Raw genomic sequence first — 27511 nt, 5'->3', positions numbered from 1 at the left:
GATCTGCATAAGCAACTGCACATTATTTTATAATGTCTGTACATAGGCTAATCTCAAACGATTGCATGTTCTCATTGCTAATATACTATGTGCCATGAATTTGTTTTTGTATATTGCCAGTCCTGGGATTAAAGTGGGTTAGATAAGAGCAGTACACCATTATTTGAAGAATAAGGCTGCAATTCTTTAATAATGAAAACCTGAACATTTCAAAACCTCTGAAAACTTGTGATTGTTGGATCAGAAGACCCTTCCTGTAGCAGTCAAAACACAATGTGCACGGCTTGCATACAATCAGTCTCCTCATCATACCTCTTAAGCTGCTTTACAAAAGGTTTAATTTCCTGAAACTTTAATTTATTATACACATTGAAAAAATAACTTAAGGCATTGTTCCATGATGTGCAGTGAAATTAGGTTTACTGACCCAAAAGGTACTAGTTTGTTTACAAAAATATCACTGTACTTCACATATGACATTGAAGATAATATATAGAGAACATTACTATTTTTTAACAATTTAGGTATTTTTTTTTTTATTTTCAGAATAATTCAAAGAATACATGTGTCTTCTGGAACATGGAACAAGATGGTAATTATTGTGTTTCTGTCTATAAATGAAAAATGTCTCAATCTACTTATTACCTTTGGAATTCCCACTTGTCTTAGTTTGAATAACTAGTGTTTGTCACCTTTACAACAATAATACAGTTGTCTGTCTGAAACATACCTATCAACCTCTTAGTCCAAACATTTTGGTTGAAGGCGAAAATAATAGAGTGGGGCAGAAAAGGTTCAAAATAAGTGAGAAATTTTAAATATTGCTGTTATAAAAGTAGAAAGTAAACAGAATAACAGCTTTTACATTAGCATGCATTTTCACAAGGATATGAAATCTGAAATTAAAATGTCTGTCATTACTTACTGACTTCAGAACTCAGTGATTTGCCAGAAAACCACATATTTTATGAGGAAGAGACCAAAAATATAAGGCACAAGTCTAGACATTATGTGAAATTCTTGGCAGCTTCGAGCCATGGCCTGAAAATGGATGGCAAACTTAGAACAATACAGCTGTCTAGCCAGAGACAGCAAGAACTTCCTGATGGTTACAATATCATTTGTGCAAGCCCACTGTCAATTATACTGTTTTATGCAGTTCAGGTAGAACAGCATTTTGGTTTTATGATGGGATCTGTCATCCTGTCTGTCTGTCTATCTGTCTAACTATGTTTGGTAGGGCTGAATCACCAAAGGTAAACTGTCATATCCTGATACTTGATATACTGGGAGACCATCTTTATCAGTGCTTTTTCCCATCCCATTGCCCCATACCACTTCAACAGTTTTGATAAGGTGAAAGAGGTCTGTGGAAATGGTATACGTTAGTATTTTCTGTTGGTTGATAGTATGCTAGCTGTTGTGGCTAAATTCTGCCATGACTAACTTTCTGTAAGTAAAAATAAGTAACTTCGCAATGTTTAGATAGCAAATGAAGTGCTTCAAAATGTGGTGGAGTTCACTTAAACATTATACTGTGATTCTTTGTAATATATTAAAAACAGTTTAAGCAGCAATTTAGTTGGAAATAAAATTACAAAAATGGCAATGTTTGCAAATTAAGTCAATATTTTGCATACTTTTTATTCTGCATAGCTGCTTAGTCTTGCAAGAGCAAACAAGTATAACATACTGGCACCTAGGAAGAATTTGAGCAGACTTCTTTACTTTAAATGTTCATTGTTTTTGCACAGTGCTTAATTGTGTGTAGTGTTTGATTTTATGTGGTGCTGTTTTTACTTCTTGAAGTAACATGCTTGTTTACTAAAGCCCACATTCAGAAATATTACCCAAATTCAGAAATATTACTGTGAGTTGTAATCTTTGTGTATATCTTGCAGAAAACATTTCCTATTCAGAGGCAGGTCTACCACAGTGCTGCACCACAATGAGGTTCAATTCTGATGTGGGCTGTCTCAACAGCCTGCCACAAATGCTAATAACGTATTCTGGGGATCAGGCTATGTTAATTAGTGATATCGTCTCCCTCCTGGAAATGCCTGCAGTAAGGCATTTATATAACCAAAAAAAAGTGATTATTATAAGTGAATTGCATGGCTGTGTAAGTTGCATCAGCTACCCATGTTAACAAACACTGCTAAAAGCTAACATTCTTCTGACTGCTTTAGAGATAAGTGCCTAGGAGTTTAGAAGACAGGTAGTGTTGATGGGTGTGCACATGTGTGTGGCTGCATGTGTGAGAGAATGTAGAGGTCATTGTGGGTGTGGGTGTGTGTCTCTGCTTCGGAGGTTACAGAAAGGGGTTATTTAGTGGATAGATAGGGTGGATGTGTGTGTGTGTGTGTGTGTGTGTGTGTGTGTGTGTGTGTGTGTGTGTGTGTGTGTGTGTGTGTGTGTGTGATTATCACTGAGTTGTAGGGCTGTGCGGGTCTGTCTGCCTAGGATGTCACAGAGAAGGTGAGTTATTCAGCAGATAGGTAGGGAAGAGGTGTGTGTGTGTGTGTGTGTGTGTGTGTGTGTGTGTGTGTGTGTGTTTGAGTATTTTCTGTCTGTGTATGTGCATAAATTTGTGTTTGCAGGGGGGCTGTCATTCCTCCACACTCTGCCAGACAAATGAGCAAATCCTACATCATGGGGAACTCTAGACACCATTGATAACTCCTTATATCATGCCTTAAAACCATTTACAAAAATTTTGCAACATAAAAGACTTGGGGAAGGGGAAGCACCAGTGATACTCCATATAGCATACTCTAAAGACACTTAAAAAGATTCAGACCTTCTCTTACAATCCAGCTATAACCTCCTTGACCTACAAACAAAACTACAACAAGACTTTACTAAGTTGTACAATTGGACTTTGTCCAACAAGCTGCTAATCAACAATAAGAAAATTAATGTAATGATCTTCACATCATTGAATAAGTTACCTAATATTCCTTGTGTTCACATAACTGATAATGAAGGTACTATTCCTAATAATACTGAACAAAAATACTTAGGTCTTATCCTTGACCCCTTTCTAACATTTATTGCACCCACAGACTTTATAACCAACAAAGCTTAAACTTTGCTCCAAAATCACACACTGATCTCTCCCAAAACCCCACACAGCTATTGCTAAGAAAGTACGAATCTCCAGACTTGAATATTGACTCCCTGCCGTAGTCCTGCATTCAGCATACAATACCAACAAAATATAAACAGCAGAGAATGAGTTCTGTAAATTTACCCTCCAAGCCGATCCTTCATTTCTTCACTACACTATACTTAAAAGTGCTGATCCCCACCACTAAAAAGAAAAGATTGTATCCTTGACAATGCAAAAGCATAAGGACACTCCTGAGTTGGAACCTGCTATGTAAAATCATTTACCATCTGAATTCAAAACTCAGGAAACCACAAAATACTGCAAGAGAATACTTAAAACCATCTCCTCTCTGAATCCTTTTGTAAGTGCTTTAGAGTTACTGGTTAACAACCAATATAAGAGACATATATATATATATATATATATATATATATATATATATATATATATATATATATATATATATATATATATATATATATATACATATATATATATATATATATCCCCATATTATTCCCTCTGATGTGATAGCAGTGTACTTATATTTTTTTCTGATATTAAATCTGAAAAATTAACTCACAAATACTGAAATATTTAAAATGGATTTGAACTACATGATACTGAAAATGTGTACAGCTTGCTAATACGAAGTATCAAATTTAACCCAAAAATACTGAGCTATTGTAAATACTGGCTGAACTCCTGCAGGGTTGTAAATATTGTGGAGCTGTGTGCCATTTGAAAGGTTGTTCTTACAATTTACTGTTGCTGTTGTAAATATTGTGTTTGTAAGTTATTGCTGTTATTCTTTGTTGTCCCTTTGAGCTCAGGCTGTGACTGAAAAGAGTCAGCTGACCACTGTGCCCACCTGGTTATTAAATAATAAATATATAAATAAACCCTTTACTTTTGGCACTTACTCAGAGAATGTTAACCCTCTAAATCACCACTAGATACCAGGAATACTACCCAAATAGTCTATGAATATAACAAAAAAGTAAAATAAAATAAAATAAAATAAAGTAAAGTAAAAGGGGGATGGTTCAAACACTGCTCCATGACACACAAAGTAGCAGCCTTAATTCAGCTATCAGTTAGCTAAGGAAATTGCTTTTTTTATTTTATTTTATTTTTTAATATTGTAAGAAGTATGAAACTCTAATCTGGCATTGTAATTATAATTAATAATAATAATAATTGATTGTAATGATATGTGATTTGCAAGGGCAGGGAGTAAAATAAGAAAAGGCACTAGAGACATTCTGTCAAGTTAAGGACAGAATGTGTGTGTGCATGTGTTTGAATGTGTTTATGAGTGGGAGAGTGAATGAGGGTGGATGTCTGTACAAATGCGATGCACTGGCTGCTAGTGGAAACTACCACAGTGTGTGTGCGTGCGTGTGTGTGTGTGTGTGTGTGTGTGTGTGTGTGTGTGTGTGTGTGTGTGTGTGTGTGTGTGTGTGTGTGTGTGTGTGTGTGTGTGTGTGTGTGTGTGTGTGTGTGTGTGTGTGTGTGTGTGTGTGTGTGCATGTGTTTGAATGTGTTTATGAGTGGGAGAGTGAATGAGGGTGGATGTCTGTACAAACGCGATGCACTGGCTGCTAGTGGAAACTACCACAGGAAAGTGCTGATTTGCACTTGTTGTAGTTAGGGCTGACTCTTAGAAATCCAGATTAGCTGATAATGAGTTTTTTGTCAAAGAAGCTAATGTGTGTATGACTCGCAGTTTCCTGCATCAAGGAAGCTGTTACCACTTGTGATGATGATCTTACTGAATCCCTGGGTAAGTCTCAAAAACTTGAACTGCATCAAATGTGTTCCTCAGTCCAGATCTGATGAGATTCTTTGCGACATCAGTGGGCATATTTTGTCCATGACTGGATCTGTTGACATCCTTTGCTTCATGACAAAATATGCCATAGTATATGAATCTTCATATCTGACCTACCTCTTTGTCTGATGCAGTCCTGTTGTTGGATAACAAAGTATGCTAACAGTACATGAATTGACACATATGGCCCACCTCTGAGTCTAATGCTATTGTTTAATATATGGTGAAAGATTTGTCTATTAATCAGCTATATGTTAGGAAGTATCCTGGGACAACCATGAATCTGCACAAAAATGCCTCTAGTTATGTCTGAACATATCTTGTATAAAGTGTATATGGTATTGTTGGTGGATAGCAGTGTCTCCATCGCACACTATTTTCACAGTAAATTATGCAAAATAATTGTAGTACAGCTTTACAGTTTTATGTTTCATTTTCACGTATGGACAAATCAGCTTTTTTTCCTGTTTTGCTGCCTGACTGTTCTGTACTAGTTGAGAGTATGCCAATAGAAAGCAACATGTAGGATTGGTAGAACAGTTCACCTGTGGTTTCACGGAACTACTGCATTTGTTAAATCAAGTCTTCCAAAATGTAGTATAAACTGAACATCAAACTGTTTACTAAATATCTTGCCTACAGGTTCTTTGATTCATATATTATTAGTAGGCATTTTTACTGGCAAATTATTTGCAGCCTATAGCCACTAGCAATGCCTACTAAATGCTACCTCTTTGCATAAAGAACTGTAGGGGAGACTAGACGTGTATTCATATGCACTGATCCAATTGTCTGGGTTACACTTGAAGAGAATGAGAGATGCTGTTTTTCTTTTTAAACTGTGAAGCATGTCAATTTCATAGGAGCAGTACACTTTGAGGGTATCAATCACATCATCAAATTCTATTTATGTTATGGTGAAACTTGAGGTCCTTTATGTGGGTGTTTACTATGTTCTCAGTTTTATTAACATGAAGCAGTTCTGTATAGGTATTGGAGCTCAGGCCTGTTGAATCATGTGTCTGGACAGGTACATGCTGAATGATGCATTTTGTACAATAATGAGTGGCAGACAGTGAGGTATGATGACATTCTTGGACTTAGAAGCTATACTCATAGGTTCATAGGTTCATAGGTTCATACTAGGCTATCTGCCATAGGGCATTTACAAGCCTAGCCAGAGTGTGTTTGGCTTTCGCCACCCCTTGGAATGAGTTTACCGTGCCCTTTTTAAGGTTACTTTACTGTGCCTCTGTCTAGCAGTGACACAGAAATGACCCCCAGGGTGAACCTATGATCTCCCATCCACTCATCAAGATTCCTCTTGAAGACAGTCAGTGAGGGGCTCTGCCTAACATGGACTGGGATATTATTCCAGAGTGAAGAGAGCCTCTGGGTTATGAATCTGTCCTTCCAGCATGTCCTATTTATTTCTGTGCTGAGGTTCAATTCTCTTGATCGCGTAGCTCTAAGGGATTTGGATTTTCTGAGGTGGAGCATGTCCATTAATTCTGGGTTGGACATGGCTTTGTACGTCAGGCATAGATCGCCTATGAGTAGGCGGTATGCAACTGAGTAGAGCTGGAGTTCTTTAGCTGAGCAGCATATGGCATTTGTTTGAGTCCCTTGATCCTCTTTGTGAGGTACTTTTGGGGTCTTTCTAGTTGCTGCAGGTGTCGGGTAAGGTACATCCCAAATGGGGCATTGTACTCAATTATGGGCCTGATGAGGGAAGAGTACAGGGGCACAATGACCTCCCTTGATCTAGATGTGAATCCTTTCATGATAAGGTGGGCTATATAGAAGATCTTTCTAACCACTTTGGCAATGTGATTGTCAAAGGTGAGATTACTATCAACTTGAGTCCCTAGGTCCCTAATTACTTCTTCCATACTTAATGGATTTCCACCTATGTGGTAATTTGTGGGCACTTTGTTTTTCCCAAAGGGTATGACTATACACTTTTTGGCATTTAGTTTAAGGCCATGGCTCGGCACCAGTTATCCGTTTTTGTGAGTCCCTTTTGGAGGATGCTTGTGTCAGCTGGAGAGTCAATTATGGCACCCAGTTTGCAGTCATCTGCGAACTTGGTCAGCCACAGTCCTCCCGTGTTAGCCCGTACCTCAGAAAAATATATACCGAATAAGAAAGGTCCCAGTACTGAGCCCTGTGGGATGCCACTTGTGACTGGTTTAGAGTCTGACATGGCTCCAGCAATTCAGACCATGTGGGTTCTGTCCTTGAGCCAGTTTGCAACCCATCTTATGACTTAGGGGTTTATATTTAAGCTGGAGAGCTTGTCTATGATGCCCAAGTGGGGTATTGTGTCGAAGGCTTTTGCGAGGTCCAGGTAGGCTGTGTGAACTACCTTACCCTCATCAATGGCCCTGTTGACTGTTTCATAGAAGTCGACCAGGTTCAAGAGGCAGGATCTGCCCTTAACATAGCCGAATTGGGTAGGATCCAGTGTCTGTAGATCCCCAATGTCTTTGTTTATGAGTTCCATAATGATCCTTCCATAGCTTTGCAGACCAGGCTAGTCAGGCTTATGGGGCAGTAGTTTCCAGGGTCCGTAGAAGCACCTCCTTTGTGGAGTGGGACCACTGTTGCTGTACGCCATTCTTTGGGTACATATCCTGTAGTAAGGCTGTGATTGAACAGCAGCCTTATGTGTGGGTTCAGTTCTTCTTGGAGATCATGTAGCACGCAGCCCGGAACACTGTCTGGTCCCATTGATGCTGTGTTTTTTGCTTTATAGATGGCAGCTCTCATCTGGCATCTGAGATGTCAGGAGGCAACACTCTGCTGGGATAGATATTTGTCCTTTTGGAGGGGGGGGGGTTTGCACTGAACCTGTCTGCCAGGATGTTGGCAATGTCTGTGGGTTCAGTGTATTTTTTCTCATTATGGACTAACTCTGAGCATATCTGGGAGTTGCCACCCTGGTTTCTAACATAACTAAAGAAGGCCTTATGATTATCTTTAGTGTCTTGTGCAATTTTTCTCTCAAAGCTGGCCTTGGATGATTTTATGAGGGAACGTAGTTTTTTGCTAGTACTGATCAGAGATGCCTTCCCTTTTGGGGATTTTGCTCTATCATGTAGTAGCTTCCTCCTTCTGTTGTATAGCTTATTTATGGCTGGGGTCCACCAGACAGGATGCCTGCCTTTGGGGAAATGGGTCTTGGGTTTATTTGGGATTGCATGATCCATGCATTCCTGAAGGTGTCCATAGAATGCGTTTATAAAGGATTCAGCAGATTGGGCTGTAGTTTCCACTGGCCCGGGGGCCTTGAAAGATTCCACTTTGGATTTAAGAAGTGTGAAGTCAGCTTTTGAGAAGTTCTTCACTGCGGTGTTCTGTGCTGGGGGTGGGGGCGGGATGTGAATTTCCAGTGAGATTAATTTATGGTCTGATCTTACCAAAGAGGGGTATACTTCTGGTATGGAACATTGTGTCCCCATGTTTGTGATGATCAAGTCTAGTATGTTTTCCCCTCTTGCCGGAGTGGTGACTAGTTGTTCCATAGCATTTGATTTTATGAATTCTAGGAACCTTTGGGCTAGGGTGTTGGGGCTTGAGTAATGCTCCCAGTCTATGTTTTTATAGTTGAAGTCCCCCAATATGATGGTGTTTGGAGAGACCTTCATATTCTCCAGTGTCTTCAGGAAGGCCGAGCAGGGTTCCTGAGTTTGAGAGGGTGGTCTGTAGCATGCTACAAACTGGAAGGCAGTTTTGCCCACTGTTAGTTGCACATGGATGGTCTCCGATGCTTCATGCAATGCCACTAACCTGGAGGTGTGGGTATCCTTGATGAATATGGATACTCTCCCTCCTTTTGTGGTTCGGTCCAAGTTTGGGGGCCAAAAAGCATGATATGAGGTATAACCTGGTAGTGCTGGGGTGATCTCGGGAGCCTTAAACCAGGTTTCTGTCACTGCACAGACATCGATGTTCTCCATACTGAGGAGGGCTTTCAGAGCGTGCATCTTGAGGTTTAGACTTCTGACATTGAGCAGCATTACCCTTAGTTTCTTTCTACTTGTGTTGTCTAAGGAGGTGGGTTTGTCTTTTGAGCCTTGCCTAAAAAAGGCACTATGGGGGTGGCAAGAGCCTTTGCCAATATCCGAAAGCCCAGGGGTGACAGGTGCAAGCCGTCCCTTGCGAAGCAGCATGGCTTGTCGAGCATGTCATTCCAAGCAGACAGACAGTGGATCCCCTTTGAATGACACCAATACGTAAGCCAATTGTTGAAATTGATCATTTTGTCTTTATACTGTGGCATCATTCTAGGTGAGGGTAAGATGCTGCTCAAGGTCAGGGTCATACCGGCCTGGGCTACATGATCAGAGAGCTCCTCCATGTCTCTTTTCATGTAGTCCAGGGAGGTACATCTCAGGTTATTCACACCAGCATGGACAATGACAGAGCCATATTTGTACCTGCTTTGGAGTGACCTGAGTGCCTGTGTTATGTGGCGGATTCTAGCACCTGACAGGCAGCTCACTGTGACCTTTTCCTTGTTCAGCCTGGTGAGCGGGACGTCAGTGTGTCTGACTATAGAGTCAGCTATTACAAGTGTATCAGGTATGTTGTTAGGTCTTAAGGGCTGTGACTGTTTGGCACACTGACTTTGTGAACTATGTGTTGCATGTGATTTGTTTTGGGGAAGTGGTTGTTTGGATGTCTGCTTTGGAGGTCTCTGCTGCTTTTGCAGATTTTTATTTAGAGCCTCCAAGTATGTTTTTGTGTGTTTATGTGTTTGGTATGCAGTTGTGGTAGGTCTATGTGAGACTGGATTTATGGTGTGTGTGGTTACCTTCTCCTCCTGACTGGTTACACCAGTACTGGGTCGAGAGAGCTCAGCCTCCAGTTTGGCTATATGGTTGCATCTCTCACATATATTTGTACTTGTTGGGAGGAGGAGAGGGTTGTCTGTGTACATGAGGCAGTTGTAACATTGTCTCAAGATTCCCAGATTCACCAGCTGGACCGGAGAGGAAGCCAGCAACTATTAAGTCCACGGTATTGACAACATGGTAAGAAGCTGGGCAAATATAAAGATTTTCTAATGACCATGGACTTATGGTGATAAAAGGAGCCCTTATTGTGTACAAATATGCCCAGGTCTCTGATAACAAAATTCATTTTGGTAGGTTCACCATTTATGCTGTAACACCATGTGTGTTCTTGTTTTTCAAAGGATGCTATTAAGTCCACGGTATTGACAACATTCATTTCTAAGTGGTAATTCCCCCTTGTAGAATCCTAAAGCCATCCAGGGAGTTCATGTTGGCACCAAGTTTGCAATAATCATTAAACTTAGTTGGTTCAAGGTGCTCAACATCATGATAAATATATACCAACTAGGAACAGCCCAAGAACCAAGTCCTGAAAGATACCACTGCTAACAGTGCATTCCAAACACTGTAGTCTCTATTAGTCTGTCTTACACATATAATGTATCTGCAATATATTCAATGTACTCTTAATCTAAAGTATGATGCTTAATTAAACTGTATTGTTCACTTTAGATCTATGTGGAGCTTTTCTCCCCAGGCCTCCAATGAAAAAGAAGTTGTCTCCAGTTGGACCTTTCTGGTAAACAAATGTAAAATAAATTACATAAACAAAAAGGTTTTTGGGAAGACAAATTGCCATCTATCTTAACTTGCTGTGTTCTGCCTGTGAGCCAGTTTACAGCCACCTGGATAGCATAGGGCTTTACCTTTACTTCAAAAAAATGTGCTTATTTGGGTTTGTGAAAGGCACTCTTGGAGGATTATGGTGCCATCTGGGAAATGTCTATGATGGCACCAATTTTGCAATCATCTGCAGACTTGCTCAGCCATAAAGCATTAACATTTGGTTTGACCTCTGAGAAGTAAATGTCAAAGGTAATTGACCCAAGGGCTGAAACCTGTGGTATACCACTAGTGACAGGTCTTTTGGCAGAGGTACAGCTGCCCACTGTAATTTCCAGGGTTCTATTTTTGAGCCAATTTGCTATCCAGTGAGTTACATAGGGATTTATATTTAGCTGGATGAGTTTATCTATGATACCTGAATGTGGAATGGTGTTGAATGCCTTAGCAAGGATTAAATATGCTGTGTACTGATTCATCCTCGTCCATTACTTTAATAACTTTCTCAAAGAAGTTGAACGAGTCAAATAGGCAGGATCTGCCCCTGATGAATGGCTTGGGTCAAACATTTGTAGGTTATCTAGGTCCTTATTTATTAATTCCATAATGATCCCTTGCATAGTCTCACAGATGAGTTTGGTCTATGGGTCTATAATTACCTGGGTCTCTTAGCACCCCACCTTTGTGTAAGAAGATGACCATTGCTGTTTTTTATTCATCAAGTAATTCAGAGCTTGTTTGGAGGCTGATACTGAATAACATCTGTGCGGGATCTGACAAGTCATATTTCAGGTTGACCATTCAGCAGCCCAGTACCTTATCTTAGTGTTCTTGGCCTTGGATCATGCCTTGAGGTATTGTTCATGGAAAACTGGAGAGGGTGTAGATGCAAGTAGGGAGTACGGGGGGGGGGGGCAAGGTGTGAACTAAATTAAGTGTGAACTTAATTTGTCCACTAGAAAACTGGATATGTCCTCCAGGTCTAAGTCTGCAGTATCCTTTACTATTAGATCTGTGCAGAGCTGAACATTCTTTATGAAATTTGTAACACATTTAAAGAAGGCTTTCTGGTTATCCTTCACCTGGGTGGCTAGTTTTACCTTCTAACTGGCTTTTGTTGATTTGTTCAGGGTACAGAGATCCTTAAGTTTAGGTGGCAAATTTAGAGGCTGGTTGAAAACAACAAGCAGGAAATTAGTTGTTCATCTGCCTAATTAACTGAAGGAAGACTTTGGAAGTGTGAAATGAGAGTTACATCAGGGGTAGCCTGTGGCTTGTACCTGCAGTAAGGTATATTCATAGAGCTAGAAGCTGGGCCTGGTTGAGACTGGCAGCCTTGGACTTTTTTTTTAATAAGAACCTAAATCTTGGAGAGGCTCTATGTACTGTGAAACGTTATTCGATATTCTCTAATGTGCTGTGCAATTTTGTTGGAATCTGCAAAACCGTATGGGTAATGGTTTTGGTTTGCTATGGTTTTTGAAAATAAGCATGTATTTTTATAGTCCTGCATCCAATCTCTCTTAGGACTTACACTAATAGTATGTGCACAGGCAACTGGCCAGAAACTTGCCAAGTTTCACTTCCTCACAGTACCTCTGTTGTCATATGAAAACCATATTTTGAACTACAAAATCTGTACAGTACTATGACTTCTATGTTTCTAGAATGGTTAGCTAGTGGCTGTAAACATTAAGGAATTATAGGAAACACTGTGGAATTACAGGTGTGGAGTGATAGCAAATCATGCTGTCCAACACAGCTGCAAACCCTAGACTGTGCTGTCAATGAACAAATTAACCAGTGAGATGATCTGGGACATCCACATCTGTGGGCAGTACAGAGGTATCAAACTCCTGTCGCATTGTATGAAAGTTCTGGAGAGGGTGAGTAATAAATGGATATGCAGACTAGTAGAAAGTAAGATGGGAGATGAGCGGTTTGGATTCAGATTAGGATGTAGCACGACTCGCCCAGTGTTTGCAGTGAGACAGATAGTTGAGAAGAACCATGAAACAAATGAAGCCTGTGGCATCCACAACTTAGTTTTATTTTAAAGCTTAAATGTACGCAAGTACAAGAAATAAAAAAAAATACAATAAAATATACGCAAGTACAAGAAATAAAAAAAAATACAATAAAATCACTGATAAGTTCTTTCATCCATTAATTATAAGATTATAAATTCTAACGATCACATGAGGGTTTCATCATGTGATCTAGAATATGTATAAATATTGGGTCAATGGAAGATTATGTTGTCTGATGAAGTCTTTATAGTTACTGGACAAAAGCGCTTATCTGTGATTTTATAGTATATTTATTCTTGTACTTGCATGTATTTAAGTTTTATAATAAAACCACATTGTGGATGCCACTGGCTTTATTTCTTTCATGGTTGGTTTAGTAAAGTTGGTTTGTCAGTTCATAGTTGAGAAGAAGATAGAGATGAGGAAAGAGTCCAACTGATCATTCCTAGTCTTGTAGAAACGATATGACAAGGTCCCAAGAAAACTGATTTGGTCAGTACTGTGGTGGTTTGAAGTCCCAGAAACATTGGTAGAATTAGTGCAGGCTATGTATAAGGACCCAATGACTGAAGTACAGGGTATTTAGTCTTACAGAAGGGTTCCCAGTGGGAGTGAGTGTGGACCATGGTTCATCTCTGAGTTCACTGCTGTTCATGATGGTGATATTAGCAAACAGGTTGGAGGGGACAGATCATCAACGTTGCTGTATGCAGACAATGTGGCATTACAGGCAGACTCTGAGCAAGAACTTTACCAAAGGATAAGGGAAAAGAAAAGAAAATCTGAAGGTGCATGGTATGAAACTATGCATAGATAAGATGGTGGTAATGGCAGCAAACTGGGAAAACAGAAGAAGCTGAGAACTGAGATAGAAGGGAAGATAGTGCAACAGGTTAACAGCTTCAGATATCTGGGAAAGATGGTTGAGGAGAAGGGAAGTGTGAATGAAGAGGTCAAAGCTAGAACCTGAGGGGCTGTAACCAACTGGCATACAGTGTCAGGTGCAGTGTGTGACAGAAAAATGCCATAGAAGCTGAAAAGTAAGGTGTACAAAACAGTGGTGTGACCTGTACTACTGTATGGTACAGAAACCTGGGCAGTAAACGCAGAACAGATGAGAAAGCTATATGTGATGGAAATGAAGTGCGTAAAAAGTGGTAGGATGCACACTGTGGGATAGACGAAGAAATGAGGACATAAGAGTGGAAGGCAAAGTAGCTGCACTTGAAGGAAAGATAAAATAGAATAGATTATAGTGGTTCAGGGACATGTGCAGAAAAGCAGAAGACAATCTGGTGAAGAAGATTTGGGTCAGACAGGAAGAAGGTAAGAGGAAATGACAGCATCCAGCAAAGAGGTAGATGGATTGTGTGAGAGAAGATCTGCATCAGTCAGGTATGAGTAAGGAGTGTGTTACTGACTCAAGGGAGATGACAACAGTTAACATGATACCCCAAACCCATGTAGAAACTGAGAAAAAGGGGATTGAGGATGATGATGATGATGACCTGGACCCCTATTTGGTGGACTTTGAATGCTATACATACCTTTCAACTGTACAGGTTTTCACAGAATGTCCAGATTTTTGCCTCATATTTTTGGTATATTTTTCACAAAATTGTGGCTTTCTAGCAAATAATTGAAAACTGAAGTCAGAAAATAATAACTGACATTTGAGTTTCAGACTCCATGCCCTTCAGAAAATTCAATCTAAATGCAAAACCTGTTATTCTATTAACTTTCGAAATTTGTAAAAGCACTATTTAAAAATTGTCCCTATTTTTGGACCTTTGTGCCCCTATTATTTATGGCCTTGTCCAGATTTCTTGCTCTAAGAGGTTAAGAGGTATGATGCTATGCCACCAGAGATCACTGGAATCAAGTAAAATCAGCAAAAATCCTGACCTTCCATCTCACAGGAAAGGCAGTGAAAGTTTATATGAATAAAGAATGAACTAACCACACAGACTATAATAAAATAAAAGATTATTTAGTCATAGCATAACTCTTTAAGTAAAAGCAATAACATTTAATAACTGGATTATTTATGTAGCTAAATCTGTAAGCACACAGCTGCAAGATGTAAATCATATTTTAAAGCTTTGCCTTCGAGGAAATAACATCATGAAAGTAAACTGTGCAGAAACTTTGGCAGGAGACTGGTATTTAAAGTTTTGACTTAGAAAAGCAGTAATATAAAAAAGTAGATACTTCAAAGTAATCCCAAGAATTCTGCTAGACTAATAGTTTTAATAGAATGTTTATTAGTTAGTGCCATTGTTTTCAAAACTGAGCTGCCCACTTCTAAGGCTAAACTGGAGTAAGAATAGTGCCTTCTATGAAACAAAACATAGCAAACAATGTGTTAATTTGTTGCACATGGGGAAGAGGCCAGTTTGTAAAGTTCTATGCAACTAAACAAAATGCAGAAATGTGAAAACTGAAATGCATGTTTTAAATTAAGTTGTTCTAACATCTAGAATAATTCAGACATACTGAACAACAACACAACCAAGCTAGTGATGTGTGCTGTATTTTAAAAGGAAAGGAAGTTCAACCCTGCCTATCTAGATTCTGGAAACATGATTTCCCTTGTCAGGTTGACCATCATTGTTAAAGCAAGATTAGCTAAGGTAATATGCAGTCAATGTGACAGGTAGTATGATAAGAAATTCAGACCATTCTAGCAAAATTGCTGCAGCCTATTGTTGTAACTCCTGATTTAACTCATGAACTCATGATACAGTGTAGCAGGTTGATAATTAACACGAAAAATTAGAATGCAGGAAAAGGAAGGCAGGGACACTCCAAAAGAGATCCAAAATCAGAATAGATAATATAGAAACTACAAAAAGAGTTTGAAGTTGATTATGGTTATCTAACAAAATGGATTTTCTCTGCTATCAGAATCATGCCCCAGTGAGAAAGCAGCATGAACTCAATACTGTCAGGGTTGCCAGAATAGGAAATTATAGGAAACTCTGAAGTAAAAGTCAAGACTAAAGTATACAAAAGAAAATTACAAAAAGCACAGAACCAGAGAAAAAAATAGAATTCAGTTAAGCACTCTGGAAAAAGTTATTATAGAAAGTGAGATAAACAGGAGAACGCAGAGCTCTAAGTCTGTTTCCACCAAAACACAAAGCCATAACTAAGTCATTTAGCATCCTGGACACTTCCAAGACTGGCATACACTTTCTGAAAGAAAGGATAAAAATGTAGATAAAAAAATCAAACAAATAACTGTGGTTGCTTAAAATATGCCAAAAGAAGTATTTTGAAACCAATAAAGGAGAGCAGCTGAGTATACACCTTTGCAATGAAATGGCAATGGGAGAAGGAAAATAAATTGATCCAGTCATGCAAAAGTAGAGAGGGAGCAACCTAAAATAAAAAGCAACACTGAAATGGTCTGCGCTGATAAACAAGAAAAGTGAATCAGAATGTATATTTGTTTAGAACTACCCTCTGCAATAGAAAATATAAAAAACAGCTGCAGTGCTAGTGTTTTCCTGGGAAGATGCTACAACGTCTTCCTCAAGGCAAGTTGCCTGCAAACATGCAAAATCTGAAGGTAATGCTACTAAATGCTAGAAGTCTAAACCTCAAAATGCACTCTCTCAAGGCACTCCTAAAAATGGAGAACATTGATATCCTGTGCAGTAACTGAGACCTGCCTCAAGGCTCCAGAGAGCACACCTGCAATACCAGGCTACAACTCTTACCACACTTTTTGGTCACCAAACCAGGATCAAAACACTAAAGGTGGAGGAGTGTCCATATTCACCAAGGATATTCACACCACCAGGTTAGTTGCCCAACACAATGCGTCTGAAATTCTCCAGGTGCAGCTAACCCTAGGTAAGACTGCAATCCAAATTGTAGCTTGCTACAGATCCCCCACCATGTCCCAAGATTCTCACTACACCTTTCTAAACATACTGGAAAATATTAATATGCAACCAAACACGCTAATACTGGATGATTTCAACTACCCTGCCATTAACTGGGAAAACTACTCATGTACCAACACCTTTTCCCAACGGTTCTTGGAATTCATAAATTCCAATGGCCTGGATCAACTAATCCATAGTCCCACCAGGGTCTCCAATATCCTAGACCTGGTCATTACCAACATGGGAAATCGATGCTCCACACCTTTGGTCACCCCCTTGTTGGTCAGGTCAGACCATAAGCTAATCACCCTTAACATCCACATCCCACCCCACCCCCACAGTAAGGAAACTTCCATAAAAAACTTCTCCAATGCCAACTTCATGCTACAAACTTCATGACACCCATGCAGACAGGAACTGAAAGTTCGACTGCTGAGTCCTACATTACGGCACTGTACTTGCACATCCACTCATTCATGAATCGTGCCATCCCAAATAGAACCAAGATGCTCTCCTCCAAAAAAGGAAGCCAGTCTGGTGGTCCCCATGCCATAAACAAACTTTACAACAAAAGGAAGAAACTGTTGCAGAAAAGAGGAAAATCCCAGGATGCAAAAAAACTACCATACCAGCCTCAGTAAGAAGCTGAGATCCCTCATAAAATCCTCCAAAGCTAGCTATGAAAATAAAATTGCTAAAGATTCCAAAGACAACCAAAAGCATTCTATAACTATGTCAAGAATCTAAATGGCAATGCTCAGATCTGCTCTGAGCTACAACAGAATGGCATTAAATATACTGATCCCAAGGATATTGCCAATATCCTGGCAGATCGATTCAATGCCAACTTCACTCCCCTCTCACCCCCTAAATGGCCCATCTCAATACCGGAAGATTGCCAAAGTCCGGTAATAACAGCCACACAGGTAAAAACACACACTCTCCAAAGCTAAAAATACAGCATCCATGGGACCAGATGACATCCCAGGCTGTGTACTACATGAACTACAAAATTAACTGGCACCTCACCTAAGTGTCATGTTTAATCATACCCTCACCTCAGGCTTTGTGCCCACTGAGTGGCGCACAGCTACAGTTATCCCACTCCACAACGGGTGATCCACCTTGCAACCTGGGAACTACCGCCCCATCAGTCTGATGAGCCTGATCTGCAAGGCCATGGAATGTATTATCATGGAACTTATAAATAAAGACATTGGCAACCTTAAAACACTTGACCCCACCCAGTTTGGGTTTGTGAAGGGCCGATCTTGTCTCCTGAATCTGATTGAATTCTTCGAATCAGTCTCCAGAGCCCTGGACAACAGTAAGGCAGTTCACAGCCTATCTGGATCTCGCCAAGGCCTTTGACACCATCCCCTACTCTGGAATCATAAATAAACTTACTGAGGTGGGCATTAATCCCTACGTCACTTGATGGGTTGCCAACTGGCTTACTGACAGAACCCACACGGTAAAAGTAGTTGACTCCAAGTCCAGCTCCAGACAAGTGACAAGTGGAGTACCTCAGGGTTCAGTCCTGGGACCTCTCTTGTTTGGCATCTACTTCTCTGAAATACAGGCCAACACTAAGGGACTCTGGCTAACAAAGTTCGCAGATGACTGCAAACTGGGAGCCATTACTGAATCCCCAAATGATGTGGATACTCTACAAAAGGGCCTTACAGAAACAGATGCTTGGTGCCAGAGCCATGGGTGCAAGCTCAATGCCAAGAAATGTATAGTTATCCCCTTTGGGAAAAAAACATGTACCCATGAATTGCCACATAGGTGGCAGTACACTAAACACTGAAATTATGATAAGAGACTTAGGGACACAGGTGGATAGTGGTCTCACCTTCAATAACCACATCGCCACAACAGTCAGGAAATCCTTCTATGTGGCAAATGTCATAAATAAGGGCTTTTCATCCAGAAAAAAGGAGGCCATTGCCCCACTGTACTCATCCCTCATTAGACCCATTATGGAATACAATGCCCCATTTGGTATGTACCTCTCAAGACATCTGAAACAACTGGAAAGGCCGCAGGAATACCTCACTAAAAGAATCACAGGCCTAAAGCAGATGCTCTATGCTGACCACCTTAAAAAACTCCAGCTATACTCTGTCGCATATCATCTACTCTAAGGCAATCTCTGCTTGACATACAAGGCCATGTCAAACTCAGAGCTGTTGGACATGCTGCACTAATCTCAATCCCTCAGAGCCACACGCTCCAGGGATCTAAACCTTGTCATCATAATAAACAAAACATGCTGGAGTGATAGGTTCCTGACCCAGAGACTCCCCAGACTCTGGAATAGACTGCCTATACATGTCAAGCAGAGCACCTCTTTGGCCCTCTTTAAAAGGATCCTTGATGATTGGATGGGAGAAAGGAAATTCACCCCTGGGATCACATCAGTCACCCTGCTAGAATGGGGTCCAGGGAAGTAAATTGTGTGGGAAGAAATAGCCAGGGAATTGTTATGGCTGGGCTTGTATAGGCCCTAGGGCCAATGGCCTGGTACCAACCTATGAACCAAAGAGAGTATTGCTGAGTTAACAGAGAACATACCAAAGGTTGTACAGGAAGACAGTGAAGAAAATGTTTTCATTACGTCCTACTCCTGTGTTGTGCTAAACTACACCCTCTTATATAGGTGAACTAAAGAAAGGGAGGAAGGTTTTGCATCATTTACTAATGCCAGAAGCATATAGGACACTATTATTTATTTATTTAATTAACAGGAAAGTACGACTTGGAACAAAGCGAATATTCAGTGGTGGCCTGGGGAGAAATGCTCCAGATACATGTATTTATAATGTGGGATGAAACCAGAGTACCCAGAGTAAATCTACATGAACACAGGGAGGACATGCAGACTCAGCACAGAAGGCACTCTAGCCAAGAAATGAACTGGAGAACCTCTTGCTGTGAGGCAACAATGCTACCGCTGCACCACTGCGCCATCCACACTAGTAATGAACCTAGCCTATACTGACATGCTAGATCACACAGGGAGGTATAAAACTAAGAAAAAGGTCATCTTCCAAGGATGATGCCACAGTAGGAACAGAAAATGATTTATTTTAACAATTGGCTTAGTTTATGGTGTCACTTAGGGGAATCCAATATTTATCATCATGGGAGGACATAGTTAACAGACCACTTTACTTTTCCAATAATGGTCTGCACCTGTTCCCCCTAGGCTTCTAGATATTAGCTAAAATTCTATCCATCTCCTTACAGCCCTTATTAGGCAATGTCAAATTGACCAAACTACCAACCTAGCAAAAAAATAAAAATAAAAAACTCAAAGGAACCTTAAGGTGTTATTGCTCAATGCCAAGAGCCTAAACAGGAAACAATACACCCTACAAGGTCTCCTCACTCCGAATGTAAACATTTGTGCTGTTTCAAAGGCTTGGTTTAAATCTGCAAAAAGTACTCCAGCAACAGACGGTTACAGGGCCTTCCACACCTTTAGACCATCAACAACACAGGCAGGGGATAAAGGTGAAGGTGAGTCAATCTATGTTAGCAGTAAATACAACTGGTTGGTTAAGCTAAATGATGCCCTGGCATACATCCACATGCAAGTCTCCACAGATAAGGCTTTGTACCTTGTACTGGCCAGCTACAGGTCACCCTCTATGACCTACAAAGCTCACAACTCTTACCTAGACCTACTACAGGTACTTACCATCCAACCAAATTTCCTATTCATGGGAGACTTTAACTACCCATCTAGGAAATGCACATTGCCTCTAACTCAGAAGCACAGTGTTTCATGGACATCATCAGCACAAACACTCTGGACTAGATAGTGCACTCTCCAGCCAGAGGATCAAACATATTGTAACTAGTACTCACCTACATTGGACAGCATTGCACCCTCCATGTCACGTCCTCATTGGTGAAATCAGACCACAAAGCTGTGTCACTCAAAATAAAATTCAACCCCAAAAACAGACTGAACCCACAACAGTAAGGAACTATACTTATGCAAACTACATCCTATTAAGTCATGGTTTGTCAAAATTAAAAGCTCCCCCAAACCCTGAGACCACAGCTACCCATGCAGAATTATTTACAAAACTGTGTACAAGCATGTAATTGGCTGCATTAAAGCTGCCATATCTACCAGAAGTAAGCCCAGATCTAACACCAAAATCAAACCACACCGGTGGAATCCTTAACCTTACAGGCTAACAAAATAAAAAAATCATGTCCAAAATCAGAAAGAACAATTCTCATACTAACAAGAGCTCTCTGATTCAACTGAATAAGAAACTAAGAGGTCTAATAAAGTCCAGAAAGACCAATTACAAGGTCAAAATAGCCTCCCAGGCTAAGGATAATTAAAAGGCTTTTTTTAGCTATGTCAGTACTCTTACAGGTAATACTAAACAGTGTGCAGAGCTAGTGGTAAATGGCACAACCATCACTGACCAAGATGACATAACAAATCTACTTGCTGAAAATCCTAGCTATAATTTCACCCCCCACTACCCCCTGTGAAATCTCTTCTAGCATATCCTCCCAAATATCAGCAGGTAGCATGTCCTGGAGCTGCTTGCTTAATCCAAAAACAAAGCTTCAATGAGCACCAAAAATATCCCTGATTGTTTCTAAAGAGCCTAAAATATGACCTAGCAACAACCTCAAAACATATTATGTGTCAGGTGAATGGAGAGCCACGGTGGTGATCCCTCTTCAAAATGGTAGACCATCAACTGACCCCAGGAACTATTGACCCATCAACCCTTTTTGTCCCAAATGACAGAAAAGTGCATTTCAGCCTGAATATAAAAGTTCCCTGATCTTAGTGCATGCTGTAGAAGTATCATTTAAATGTATTGCTATAGACATCATAGTGCCATTAGTAAAATCTAGCAATGAGAATTATACAAATTGTGGTGGACTATGTTAATAAATTTGCAGTTGCAGTGCTATTATGCAAAGCTAATGTTAAGCCTATTGCTAGGGAGCCGATATTGTGATGCTTCAAAGCTGTTATTCCTAAGGAGGTATACTGACCAAAGTATTCCCTTGATGCCAAAGCTACTGCATCATTTATATCAATGTTTTACAATCAAACAGATGAAAATGTCAGTCTACCACCTGCAATTGATGGATTAGTAGAGAGGTATAATATAACAATTAAATCCATGCCAACGAACCTTACTAAAGCAAATAGAAAATATTTTACCAGTAGTTACTCTACTTACTGTTTGCTATGAGGGAGGTACCACCATACCTCTCAAATGTACCCATTTTTAGGAGGAGCTTTCTTATTTTCAAGTCTGATTTAGGATTTCCCCATGTTTCAGATGTTTGCCTTATCTCCACTGCTATACTTTATTTTATATTACACATAAATATCTTTAAGTTTAAAATAAAACTTTTTGGGATAGCCCTCTGCTGATCTCTCTGCAGCCTCAGGTTTTTCTATCTAAACTGCTTAAACTACTCACCCTCTGGCTATAGCACTGTCCCGAACTACTGTAGTCCCAGTAACTGATTGTTTATTGTTCTGTGGACCACTCACTAATCTTGGCTCATCCCACGATGTTCGCCCTATGGGCTCACTTCCCCTACCCTGCCCCCCACTATCTACACATTTATACCCAACCTGACTCCTCCCTACAATCACACCCCATCCAATCACACCCAATCCAACAAACTACACCCACTTCCATTCAGGTCAACCCCACACACACGCCAATAACCACAACTACTATCTCCTCACACATCTTAATCCAAACTAGCCTACTCATCTCCCTCTCCTGTCTCACCTTCCTTATACTCTTCTCCAACACACACCCAATTCACAACCCCCATGCCACTACCCCCTACCTTTAAAAAAAAATGCATATAGCCTAATCTCCCCTGAACTCTATTCTTCCAACTCATCCCATCTATTCAAACCCAAAATATTCCCAACCCCACCCTCCTCTTACCCTACTGGAATTATTGACTGCAAAAAACACTCCCCTTTCTCTACCTTTCCACCCTCTCTCTCATTCACCACCTCAACCAAGTCTTCCTATTTATCTCACTCTCAGGTGACATCCACTCTAACCATGGTCCCAACCCCACAAAAACTCTCAGTAACCTTACCAACACACCCCCAAAACCCAAAACCATGCAACTCACCAAAGTCAATGCACAAAGCATCAAAAACAAAATCAGCAACCTCCATTCTTGGCTCACTCACAGCAAACCCGACATAACCACCATCTGTGGGACATGGCTTAAACCTCCCATCTCAGACAGTGAAATACTCCCACCAGGCTACCATATCCTTTACAAATGACTGAACCTAGAAAAAAGGAGGTGGAGTGGCTATCATCTACCCCTCCACCCATACACTAACTCCATATACCAACCCCATACGTACCTTTTCCAATGTCAAAATGATAATAGGCCCCTTAAAACTTAACAATTTCAAATCTATATGCATCTGCTCCATCTATATCCCCCCAGGTGAAAACAACAAAACTCTAGAAGACATCTTGGTTTAGCTCCAATATCAAAACAGAAACCTATATCCTTGGCAAAATTAACATTAACTGGGCCTCTATAAACACTGACACCCCATCCATTTCAATTAATCTATACAACTTCACCCAACTTATCAACCTTCTAACCAGGCGTAACAGAGATGGAACTTCTGGTACCATCATAAATTGGATACTAACTACCGACCCCCACATGGCCTCAAATGCAGGCATACTACCCAGTCCTCTTAGTGACCACATACCTAATTTCATGGACTGTATATCCTCCCCCCTACAAAAACATCACCAATATAGCCAAACCTGCAACCTAGCCTACTTCAACCCTGAAATATTCTCAGAATGCCTGAAACACACTGACTGGTCACCCCTAAAAACCATCCCACTAGACTGTGCAGTATTCTATTTCAATAAAACATTCCTTACTATTTTAAATAAACTAACACCCCTCAGATCCAAATGAATCAGAACCAATCCCTGCCCCTGGCTATCCTATGAAACTAAACACATCATGCATCAACGTGACCAAAAATGGAAACAACACTAAAAGCAAAACACCACCACCTCCTTCCTAGAATTTAAACAACTGCAAAACCTAGCCAAAAAGCTAATAGCTAAAGATCACAAAACCTACTACAACAAACTCCAAAACATGCACTCATCCAATCCAAAAATATTTTGGAACTCCATTTCCTCCATTCTTCACCCTGGTAATAATAGCAACACTTGCCCAGATCCCACCCTTACCAGCCTTGAAACTGCCACTAAATTCAACTAATTCTTTATAGCTTGCATAGCAAAACTATCCTACTCTTTCCCTGACCCCCCCCCTTCTAGCCCTCCTCAACCTACCAACCAACATCCTCCTACCTTGCTTTTCTGCCTAAAACCCATCCCCACAAACACAATAAAAAGGCTTCCCCTCAAGCTAAAACCCTGTCACAAAGCACCAGACAATCTATCACCCACCTACCTAAAACACTCTGCTGAAGCCACAGCCTACTCCATATCTATTCTTATAAATAGATCAGTACAAGAGTCATATGTCCCAACCATCTGGGGCCATGCATACATCATCCCTCTACACAAAGCTGGTAAAAACACAGACATAACCAATTTTAGACCCATAGCCATACTTTCCCCTCTCTCAGAAATACTAGAAAAAACTATCCATTCACAATTTATACATTACCTAACTCAGAACAACCTCCACTCCCATACCCAAAAATGTTTTTGCCTTAGCCATAGTACCATAACTGGCCACCTTTCCTTTCTTGAATCCATCAACCTAGTACACGACAAGGGCGGATATGTATCATCACTGTTTCTAGATCTAAGGCATTCAACACTATCTCCCACTCCTTACTCCTCTCTCACCTCTCATTCTTACACATTTCTCCCTCCACCTTAACTTGGTTCACCAGCTACCTATCCAACCGCCAACAAGCTGTCCAGTGGAAATAATCTAACTCATCTTTCCTACTTACACCCACCAGTGTTTCTTAAGGCTCAGTACTTGGCCCTCTACTCTTTAATATATTTATCAATAACTTCCACCTCTCCATTCCCAAAGCCTCTCTCATCCACTATGCAAACAACTAAACCATCATTTGCTCAGCCTCTTCCCCCTCTGAACTACTCCTAAAAACCCAACTTGCCTTTTCCAAAACAGAATCCTGGATGCAATCAAATCACCTTGCCTTTAACACCAGCAAACAAAAAAAACTAATGATTGTTTATACCCACTAGAAACTCCACTCTTGAAAGAAACATTTTCTCCATAATATGCCAAAATAATACCCCTCTTGAAATAGTTCCCAGTACCAAACTACTAGGCATCATCATTGATGAAAACCTAAAGTTTGACTCACACATACACTCAACTATTAAGAAAACCCATCAAAAAATTGGTCTCCTCTACAGACACAACCATTATCTCAGCCCTTCCTCCTGGCAAACACTTGCATCTACCGTCCTCCTCCCGTCTCTCATGTACGGTGCTCCCTTATTCACCAACCTCCAACTAGGCCTACATACCAAACTCAAATCCTGCTACCATAAAATTTGCAAATTTACCACGAACACCAGAAATTCATCTCATCATTGCCACTCCCTACACACCCTCAAATGGTTAGAACTGCCCAGCTACCTCAGATATCTACAACTTACCACCACACACAAGCTGATCTTCAAACCAGCTGACTGCCCTTCCCTATCCACATCCCTAATACCCTACACACCCTCCCTCTCCCTAAGATCTGAGAACCAAAATCTCCTACAAGTATACAAATCTTCTCATCCCCCTGGCCAACTAGTGCTAGCCTACACCACAGCTAAACTATGGAACTCTCTCACCTCTCCACTACGCAACATGTCTAACCACAACAACGTCAAGACGCACCTGGTCCCACACCTGTCCTCCAAATGGGAATGGTCCTACCAAACCACCCCCCAGCTCATAGAGCCTCTACCATCTGTCAGAGATAAATGTATATCTCTATATCTTACTGAAAATGGTGAAGTTATCTATTAGTATCTCACTCTCCAGTATACAATTCTCTCAGAACAGTAACCTTTCTTATCATTTTTCATTTTTCCTTTGCAAGGAATGTTACACATGAAAGTCTATAGCACACTATGTTTTTTTCTATTTCTGTTACATACTTAATGTTCTCTATTATGTAACATATCTTATTTACTGTTATTATCATGTAATGTAAATTCTTAAGGAGCTTTTCTCCCCGGGCCTCCACTGAAAATGAGTCGCCGTGAACCAGTGGACTCTTCTGGTCAACGAATGCAAATAAAATAAATATCTCTATTTTCATACTTGATTTTACCCCTTCACATAATTTTCTAAATCCCCTTCATCACATGTGATTTTTGAAGCTGTCTACTCTACAGAAAACTATACTACCTGGCCAACAGACTAGTGGCAACAATAATTTCAAGCAAGAGGTCACACAACTTACAATGATGCAAAAATAAATGACCTTTTGTGATAGAATTTGGCAATACAATTCATTAAAATCTACAGATTTTGCATTGTCTCTTTGATAACTCACTCAGATTTTTCCATAAGTTGTATCACTCTCTGTTTATTAAACATTAATTTCTGAGTAGTACCCCATATTCCTACTGGGAACATAGAATAGTTATGTGCTATTTGGTATTCCAATGTTATGTCTTAATTTTTAGCTGGCTGTTCCTATTTTTCAAGGGCCTTTATTCATATTTTCAGTGTTTGGAGGTTGAGAGATCTGGCCACCACATACCTCTGCTGGATTTACCCTTTTAAAACTCTGTACAGCAGGCATCTCTGAAGGCTGCTTGACATTGTTGAAGAAACCTTGGAAGTGGAAAAGATGCCAATCAGGGTCTAATGCGACATTATTGTATTCTGCAGGATAGACTAAAGGTGGTAATGCACATAGTAAGAGAACACATCCAGGAAATACAACAATGAATTCATAAGAAGAATGTCCAAGTTAGGGGATTCACGGAATAATACCTTAAATCTACTGTAATGGATGCCCATGAGATATATGGAAATTAACCCAGAATAAAGACTAACTTAACTGGGTGTTTTTTGGAGTTTTTACTGAATGGCTTGTCTATGTGACCTTTTTAACCTTTGTTTTGAATGTTATTTTTGATATTTTATGGGCACCTTATTATTTATAGACATCAGTCTTAATCTTAAAATCTGTATTTCCAAAGTGTAACCAAAAATACACTTATGATGTACTGATAAGGTCAGAAAAAGGTCAAAACATGGTATGTCTACAGCTAGGGTGCTTTGGTTTTATTGACCTGAATGTATCAGTAAAGATTTAAAAAGCACAAATGCAAAGGTATGAACAGTCAGAAGCAGTGTAGCTGAAACAGTGGTATAACCTTAAGGGGTCAAGTTACATATACCCCATAGCATCGACTACAGGAAGTTTAAGATAATACATACTGAAGACTCTAGTTTGACTGGATATTTATTTGAGTTTTTATTGGATAGTTTGATTGTGTGACCTTTTTACCATTCGCTTTGAATATTATTTGTGATATTTTGCAGGTACCTCAATGCCAATGGACATCAGCATTAGTCTAAAGCTCTGTGCTTCCAAATCCAAATAATCAGCTTATGCTGTACAAATGAGCTCAGAAAAATGATGCATACATCATGCCCATGTCACTGGTCTGCTGATTCCTATGTGACAGGAAATAATAATGGTCCAGAAAGTACAGTAGTTATTTATTTCTGTGGTGTCTGAGGATGATGTGAAATGTAATGAAGCTTATGAATGCTGAGGTGTTACTAATACAAATGTAAAAAGCAAAGACTTTCATCAGAATAAGGGGAGAAAGAGATCTGACAACTCCACAAATCAAGAATTTTACCAACCAGCCTTCAAGAACAATTTCAGTTTTGTGTTACTGATGAGATCATTTCTCTGCTTCAGATGTGAATTACTG

At 40.1% G+C, this 27511-nt stretch overlaps 1 protein-coding gene across 1 annotated transcript in view; it reads left to right on the top strand.

Annotated features, from left to right (window-relative positions):
* Nucleotides 1-27511, top strand: part of LOC122808531 (adhesion G-protein coupled receptor G1-like) — a 953755-nt gene that overhangs the window by 641566 nt on the left and 284678 nt on the right. Inside the window, exon 2 of the mRNA XM_044079485.1 lies at nt 547-592. Within this exon, the coding sequence (XP_043935420.1) occupies nt 547-592 (46 nt within the window). The remainder of the gene's footprint in view (nt 1-546; nt 593-27511) is intronic.

The sequence above is a fragment of the Protopterus annectens genome, chromosome 8.part0 (assembly GCF_019279795.1).
Source record: "Protopterus annectens isolate FY-2018-M chromosome 8.part0, PAN1.0, whole genome shotgun sequence".
In the NCBI taxonomy this organism is placed as follows: Eukaryota; Metazoa; Chordata; order Ceratodontiformes; family Protopteridae; genus Protopterus; species Protopterus annectens.
Note: the sequence above shows the minus strand (reverse complement) of the source record. Positions and strands in the feature narration are given on the sequence as shown.